An 8,618-nucleotide genomic window follows, 5' to 3' on the forward strand; every position below is an offset into this window, starting at 1 on the left:
AAACATTGCATTTGAGTCTTACAATCAACCGTGAAATAGGTATAACATTAAATTTTCATATGAGGCTGTGGGAGGTCAGTTCACGCAAGTAATGTAGCTAGTGAGTGAAGAAATCACAGTAGCTTGTTCACTGTTACATTAACCGCGTTTATTGGCTAGATGATGACGAAATAATACGTATACATAAACACAGCAGTGGGCCCTCAGCCGACACTGCGGAGTACTAAAACTAGGTCACCCCATCAGACCCACAGGGTCACAGTCCCCTGCGCTTCACCAACCAGCCCAGTAGCCAGGAAGGTCGCAGGCAAACGGTGTCGCGCAGAACCCTCCCGCACCACCGACAAGGTGGCGCCGTTACGACACAAAGGCGGGGCCTTCATGGGGACCGCCTCCCTACATAAATGGAGGCGGAGCCACCTTGGAGGCCCCAGTGCTGCCTTGGAGTTCGACCCGCCCGCCGCTCCGCCCCCCGGGAGAGTCGGCGCCACCATGGAGGACTACCACCGCCACTGCGATGAGGTACCGCCCCTCGGCCGCCCGCGAGCGACCCCCGCCCCCGCCCGCCTCGGCGAGGCGTCTCGGCCGGGTGGTCTCCCGGCGCCGGGCGGCCCCGGGAGTAGGGGTGCGGCTCCCTCCGGGCCCGGGTCTTCCCCTCCCCTTCTGGCCGGGACCCGCCCCGCCCGGCCTGGCTCCGGTCCCCGGCCCGGCCTAGCCCTAGCCCCCGACCCCGGGACCCTGAGGGTGGGCTGAGAGTTCGGGTGGCAGGGGCGACTGGGAGACCGTGGGCTGGGCGGGGAATCGGGGCCGAGGGGTGGAAGGCCGGACTCGGGGTGCGTCGGTGGGGATGGGGTGTCGGGCGCCGCCCGTCTGAGACTGGCCTTAGAAGCCTGTCTGCCCGGCCGTTTCCTCCGCCCCTTGGCGTACCCGAAGCAGGTGCGGCAGCCTCGCGAGCGAGGCCCCGATGGCAGAGCCGCTCGGTGGCACTGTGGCCTGGGTGGGCTGGAAGGAGGTGGTTCATGGATTAGGAGCCCTTGCTTACTGACTCAGGCTTCCCGGCGCCTCACCAGAACCCCATGATGTCAGTTATCTTCCTGTTACTGATGGGGACTCTGACTTTCATAGCGACTAAGTAAATTGCCCAAAGTGAAAACTGGCCGGGATGACACGCTCTATTTGAACCCAGGCCTCTGACTACACACCTACAACTCGGGCTTCACTTAACCTTTAGGACGATGAGGCCTTTTGGATCCCAGCATAACCTTTGACAGGCCTGAAGGGCAGAATAGACAAAAGACATTTTCTGTTCAGCCACAGGTGAATGATGCAGTGAAATGAAAGTAGGCACCTGGAGGAGGTGCCACAGAAAATGGTGTGTTATTAGAGCCCTGGAAAGGGCTTTCCATCCATCTGTCTGTAGGTGAAATTCTGCTGAAGCTACGACCACACTTAAATTCATTACTTTTGTGATTCAGGTAGCAGACATACTTGTAGGTTGCTGGAAAAGTAGTCTTATTTTACAAGTTGAGGCACAAGCAGTTTCACTCTCAGACAGACATATCCCCCAACAACTGCTAGTCTCCTCTGACTCCTAAGAGGGTTCTGTATGGTAGTACTTCCTAAATATATTTTAAAAGAAATAAAATTACATGTGTTACCATGGCCACCTGGTACTACCTGGTTTTTTGGTGCCCTTCCCCATTGAAGTGAAATGGACATTCATAGGCCACTTTTGCAAATAGATAATAACCTTATTTTAAGGTAAAATGATAATTATGAGAGGGTCAAAATGTGAGAGCTGTTTCCACAACGCTAATTGTTTAGGGTTTTATTCCTTTGTTGTTGGGAATTCTCTGGTGTAATTAAATGAGTTGAAAATAATTTAAATCTATACTCAAAATGATACTTTTCCAGGATGGGTTTTTTTTTTTAACTAATTTTAAGTTGCACAGTGAGATTTACAAAAATGGTGATGTCATAAAGCACCTAAAATGTCTCCATGGAAACAAATCACATATTACCTAAAGAGTTTGAGTTTAGACTGCAGTCTTAGTCACATAGCCTGGTTCCCTGCTCTAGGACACTTGGATGTCATTAATAGTTGCTTTTAACTCAGAATTCTGTCAAGCCACTTCACAGCAAAGGCTAATTTGCCAGGCCTGTTACAGTACTAAAGTGACATTAATTTAGATCAAGCATTTTTGTAACCTTTAACTCAGAGAAGCCACATTTTTGTCCCATGTAAGTTTAAAAAACAAAATTGAAAACAGTCTATTAATCAGTTTCTTCTCATGAACCACCTCATTCTTACTTGCTGTGGTCTTTTCCTATATACTGAGGTATGTGTATACCTCTTTCTTTATATCCTCTTCCTGTTATTTCCTGAGCTTTACAATACAAAGCTGCTCAATCTAGGACATCCATCAAATCACCAGTAAAGCACTCTTTAAAAAAATGTGATTGCCAAAGCTATGCCACAGTCCTTATGAATCAAATCTTGAGAGAGGTTGGTAGGGAAAGCATCCTACAACTTTAGAAGTGTTCTCGGTGGGGGGCGCCTGGGTGGCTCAGTGGGTTAAGCCTCTGCCTTCAGCTCAGGTCATGATCTCAGGGTCCTGGGATTGAGCCCCACATCGGGCTCTCTGCTTAGCGGGGAGCCTGCTTTCCCCTCTCTCTTTGCCTGCCTCTCTGCCTACTTGTGATCTCTCTCTGTCAAATAAATAAATAAAATCTTAAAAAAAAAAAAAGAAGTATTCTCGGTGGGATTAGCAGCCTGTATAGAACTGACCCCTCCTTGGGACGCCTGGGTGGCTCAGTTGGTTAAGCAACTGCCTTTGGCTCAGGTCATGATCCTGGAGTCCCAGGATCGAGTACCACCATCGGGCTCCCTGCTTGGCAGTGAGTCTGCTTTCCCTCTGAACTCTCCAGTCTCACACTCTGTCTCTCAAATAAATAAATAAATAAACTTAAAAAAAAAAAAAAAAGAACTGACTCCCCTTACCACTACAGTCTGCTGTCACTAAGACCTGCCCAGGCCAGCCTAGGGTATTCTGCGTGTCGTCACAGCTAGCAATGAAAGGAAGTCTGTTGAAAGCAGCTGTATCTTTTGTTTCCCCCCTTAGGTTGGCTTCAATGCTGATGAAGCGCACAATATTGTTAAAGAGGTGAGTTACACGTCTTGTTGGTCTTGAAGCTTCCTGCGTTGATGGAAACTTTAAAAAGCTCTGTTTTTGACTTCCAGTACAAAGTTAGAAACCTTACTATTCAAACAAGATTTTTAATATTTACTCGGTTTTTATGGGGGTGCTTCACAGAGATGGGCCTTAGAAAGCTGTTTTATCGTATGCTCTCAGACATCCTGGAGCTTACTCTGAAAGTGATATTGGAGTATTAGTCTAGAAAACTAGTTTGCTGTTTTGTAAAACTGATGTTCTGTCTTTTGAATAAAAGAAGTTTTATTCTGGTAGGCCAAATATTAGTTTAAATGTTAATGCTATAAAAGTGTGTGTGTGTGTGTGTGTGTGAGACACCCACACGCTTTTATACAGGTAAACTATATGTAAAATATATGTCAAAAGATGCTAGAAATACGCTTTTGTAGCCAAATTTAATTGAAAAAATAATCACTTACCATCTTATAGACACGGATATGATGCTAAATCAAAACCTTAAGTATTTGAAACATGAAATCTGGTCCTACTAGTAGGCAAACAGACAAGAAGTTCTATTTGGGAATCAGTTCTGGCAGAGAAACTTGAATTACTGTAGTGGTATACCATACAGACTACACGGTGGGGTAAGGTATTTATGAACACTTTTAATAGTCCTGAGTCATTTTTCACTGTGCCAAATCCCAGGGGGAAATTGAGCTGGCCTAGAAGGCAACCTTGTATTATAGGTATGGTGGCTGAGGCTGTGTCCTAGCAGGCCCTACCTGCCTCTAAGTCTGGGCTGTGTTGGCTTGCCTTCTGGGCACTGAGCACCTCCTCAGTCCATCCTAAGACAGTGCCTCACCTGTCTGAATGTTCTAGGGCACAAGCTCACCCAGAACTCACCCAGGGCTGGCCTTATACAGCTAGGATCAAGCCAAGGTCTGAGAAAGCTAGACAGGCCCCTGAAGATCCTGCCATATTTTTCAAGTTCGGACTCATGTGTTCAAACTCCGTAGTATAGCAGGATGGCTGCAATTAACAACACAGCATTGTATGCTCCAAGCCTGCTGAGAGTAGATTTTAAATGTTTCTACCACAAAGACACAAAGTGGTAACTGCATGGAGGGATGGATATGTTACATAACTAACCTTATTGTGATCATTTCCTAGTGTATCTGTGCATCAGGTGATCACATTGTACACCTTGAACTTACACACTGTTATAGGTCAGTTACATCTCAATAACGCCAGAAGGAATAGAACAGCAGCAGCGATAAGGGTGACGATGGTGATCTGTAAGGTTTCATGTGGGCTTACTCTGTCTCAGTCACTGGACTTGAGCGCTTGACATTCATCTCACTCCATCTTCACAATAACCGGATGAGGATCTTATCTCTAAGGATTAGGAAAATAGGGGCTCCGAGAGGTGAAGTCACTTGCAAAAGGTCACAGTGAGTAGGTGGCAGAAGTGACCTTACACCTAAGATTGTGACGCTAAACCAGTGGCCTTAACCATCCAGAGGTGGATGTGAGTGAGCACTGGAAAATTATTCAACGGTCTTGTGCTGGGGCACCTGAAAAGTGGGGTTTGTTCATTTACTTTTAGTGGCGGGAGGTGGTAGCTTTATGGCTGAGTAATTACATAATATCAACAAACATGTAATTTTTACACATGAGAATTCGCTTTTTAAATTGGACTCCTGCTTTATTTCTAGTATCCGAAACCTCTTCAAATCCCAGCTGTTTCAAAGCCAACCTTCAACCAATTAATATCACCCTTTTTTAATCTCCACTCCCCTCCATAATCCTTTTATGACATAGCTTATCATCCTGATTAGTCTTTCTTGTGGTACAGATTTCTTTTATTAGCTTCTCTGCTAGTTCTTTACAACAGAGGCCATGTCCTGTTGATCTTTATATGGCCCATAGTATCTCATAGAGTGAGATGATACATGCAGGAACACTCTGAAAATTCCAAAACAGCTGGAGACAGGACATAATAAAGTATTTACCAGAAGCCTATTTTCTAAGATGCTTTTTTGGGGTTATTAATTTTTTTTGTTTTGAATAAATTTTTGCTGTGGTTTGTACAGGTCTTTAACTGTCCTCTGCCCTTTTAGTGTATAGATGGAGTCTTGGGTGGTGAGGATTATAACCAGAACAACATCAACCAGTGGACCGCAAGCATAGTGGAGCAATCCTTGACACATCTGGTTAAGTTGGGAAAAGCTTATAAATATATTGGTAAGTATCAGTGACCTTCCTCCCTCATTTGCTCCCCTTTGTCCTCACGGTCTTCTCTGAACTTAGAGACTGTAAATGAGTAATAGACAAGTTGGATTCTAATAGGATGTGAAGGACTTCCAGCTTACTGCTCCAACGAGAGTATCTGGTAATACCTAAAAGATGGAGAGCTTTCGCTACTTGGAAGCACTTGGAGCTCCTGCCAGCCACCTGCCTGTCCTTGGCAGCAGCCCGTTTTACATTTGTATCAGCTGCCTTCTTCCACAGAGACCCACTCAGCCCTACGGTCACCCCATCAGGAGCTCCGTGCCTCCCCACACATACATGGGATGGCAAAGCGCCACACGGTAGTTGTTTAGACAGTGTAATCTTTTCTTCATTTCTTGTGTTTGGATTATGCCCAGGGAATGAGGCACGTGATTTGGCCCAGATTTTTCCTGCAGCATAATCACCAGTGGTCATGGCAGTGGGCAACAGACTGGATCCAGTGGGGTCAGAATTGTGGTGGGAGATAATCAAGAGGACTTATTTTTTTCTGTTTGCCGAAAGCTTTGTTTTCTGTTCTTTTTACAGCTTGTAGAGCTCTGAACTCAAATACTCAGATATCTGAGATATCTTTTCCTTTGTTAGTGTTCTCACGCTGCAACTTTATTTTTAGTGACCTGTGCAGTGGTCCAGAGGAGTGCCTATGGCTTTCACACAGCCAGCTCATGTTTTTGGGATACTACATCTGACGGTAAGAGACCTTAAGCTGATTTATACAGAATCCAACTTCCGGCAGGGTCAAACAGTGCACTTATGATCAAATGCTCGTTTATCTCTAATTAAATTTTGAAAAGGCTATCAATAGGATCGCTTTTTACCTAGCCACAAGTATGTCTTCAGAGAGAGATGAAATGTGAAGATTTAGCAGATTGCAGGAAATAATATATTAAAACTGATGAAAAATGTGTATATATATTCCCTCGCAATTTCAATATTTTGCTGATATTTCATCTGAGTTCTCGTTTTGTGTGTGTTTCAGGAACCTGTACCATAAGATGGGAGAACCGAACCATGAACTGTATTGTCAATGTTTTCGCTATTGCTATTGTCCTGTAACAGACTAAAAATGTTCGGCCAAAGCCATTAACTTAAGAATTTGTCAGTGTATCCTTTCTAAAAAGAGTAGTAGTTACTTAGTAATGTGTTAGATGACAAGTGTGCAATATGCTTCAAAAGCTACCAATGAAAACTGAGTATTATAAGCAAGCAATCTCATAGTGAGTTGGCAGATTATCTCATATTCTATCTGGCATTATTTAAATAGGAAAAATTTATTTTTGGCAAAAAACAAAAGCAAATATGGCATGACATAAAAATATAATCTTATATTTACACCGGCTTTTCACCAGCATGTACCTAGGAAGATGGGAAAATCCGTTCAGATAATAAAATTCTCTTTCATCCAGAGAAGTTAACAGGGATAAATATATGACCCCCCCCAAAAAAGCTGCAAAGATAAATGTGCAGAAAATAATAACTAGCTAACCCTTCTTAGTTTTTCATTTTTTCTCTTCACTTAGTTCTATATATCATTGAGTAGGAAATAATTCTGTTCGGCTTTTTTTCCCTACCAACTATTACTATAGTAGCAACCATCAGCGATTTATTTACTTTTTTCTGAGAATTGTCGAAACAGTTTTTTAAGTTTAAAATTCTTGGATTTACATTTGAGGGCCAAATAAATCTGGTAACCTGAATTCTCTAGTTCGGCAAAGTTCATGACCATGTGTGCTAAAAAGTACATGACACTGACAGCCGCCTTACACTGACTCATTTCACGTAGAGCTGACATGTATGGGATCCTTATTATATGCTTATTTCTCTCTCAGCATTGTAATTATCAATATACTGTGCGACTTCTAAGTTACCTTTGGCACCTGTTCAGTGGGACAGCTAACATATTTGGGGAAGGAATAAAGAATTATTTACAAGAAGAAAATGAATCTGGTTATCCACATAGAAACAAGCAAAATGAAAAGCACGTATTGCTGATGGAGAATTGTCAGTTTAAGCATTGCTCCTACCAAGTAAAAAAATGCATATAATATGCAACTATTAGTTAAAGGCCTTACTAGCAGTATAACTATATAGATAGTCAGTTTTGTGATTGGTTTAGTTATAACCATCTGTAAGTAATTTAAATACTTACTACATGAGGTTCAAATTGAGTAGAGTCAAGTATAAATTAAAAGTATACAATCATTAGCAGGTTAATGAATATCTCAGGGCTTATGAAATGTAGCTGTATTTATTAAGAAAATAAAAGATGAGAAAATAGATGGTGGTAGATAGTTGGTCTGACAACTGGGCACCAAACGCTAAGTCAATCTGGTTATTTATGCTGGAAAACAAAATTTTACGTATTACCACTAACACTAATATACATAGGGAGTGGAACCACGATTCATTGCATTTTGAGGGGAAAGAAAGGCTTAGTATTAGTACTGACAATATTAAGACAGTGATGGTATTCTTGTAGGAATACTATGTGCATGTTTGCTATATTGCTGAATAATTTTTCAATGTTTAAGAAGAATATTAAGAAAATACAAGGAGAGAGTTTCATGCGGTGATAGACGTTTTTTGGCACGTCAAAAATTCTCATAGCCATTACCTTTCTTTTACTTTGCACTGCTGGCTTTTGTGCCCTTGAAGATTATAATAGTGACCAAAATATTTGTTTGGTTAAGGCTTGCTTTTGATTATTGTTATTGAGGCCTGATTTTAAAGGAATAATAAATATACCTCGTGAACTTGCTATCTGCTCTGTTTTTATTTAAAAATACAATAAAGATTATATTCCTGTGCTGTGCTTTTGCTTCTTGCGTGATCATTGAAGAGTTTAAAAATGGCATTGTGGGGGCACCTGGGTGGCTCAGTGGGTTAAACCTCTGCCTTGGACTCAGGTTAGGATCTCAGGGTCCTGGCATCAAGTCCCACATCAGACTCTCTGCTCAGCAGGGAGCCTGCCTCCCCTTTCTCTCTGCCTGCCTACTTGTGATCTCTCTCTCTCTCTCTCTCTGCCAAATAAGTAAATAAAATCTTTTTTAAAAACGGCATTGTGCTTACTTGAAAAAATTCTAAAGAAGAATAAGGGAAAGGAATGTCAGACCACATAGATACAGCATACAGAATAAATACCATTAAAATAGCAACCCAAACCCGGTATTCAACATT

At 42.7% G+C, this 8,618-nt stretch overlaps 1 protein-coding gene across 1 annotated transcript; it reads left to right on the forward strand.

Moving 5' to 3' along the window:
- The first annotated feature begins 201 nt into the window (after positions 1 to 201).
- DYNLT3 (dynein light chain Tctex-type 3) lies at positions 202 to 8,253 on the forward strand. The gene is made up of 5 exons (XM_082717914.1): positions 202 to 522; positions 3,123 to 3,164; positions 5,273 to 5,396; positions 6,055 to 6,132; positions 6,421 to 8,253. Exons 1-5 carry the CDS (start codon positions 382 to 384, stop codon positions 6,495 to 6,497), a joined length of 462 nt encoding a protein of 153 aa, XP_082574040.1. The 5' UTR covers positions 202 to 381; the 3' UTR covers positions 6,498 to 8,253.
- Positions 8,254 to 8,618: the final 365 nt, after the last annotated feature.

Source organism: Mustela nivalis (genome assembly GCF_964662115.1).
Source record: "Mustela nivalis genome assembly, chromosome: X".
Taxonomy (NCBI): Eukaryota; Metazoa; Chordata; class Mammalia; order Carnivora; family Mustelidae; genus Mustela; species Mustela nivalis.

Bases quoted from the DNA above. Each gene is read 5' to 3' on its own strand.
- DYNLT3 (XM_082717914.1), top strand. From the start codon at position 382: ATGGGGACCGCCTCCCTACATAAATGGAGGCGGAGCCACCTTGGAGGC. The intron at 3,165-5,272 runs GTGAGTTACACG...CTGCCCTTTTAG, and splicing joins CGCACAATATTGTTAAAGAG to TGTATAGATGGAGTCTTGGG. The intron at 6,133-6,420 runs GTAAGAGACCTT...TGTGTGTTTCAG, and splicing joins TTGGGATACTACATCTGACG to GAACCTGTACCATAAGATGG.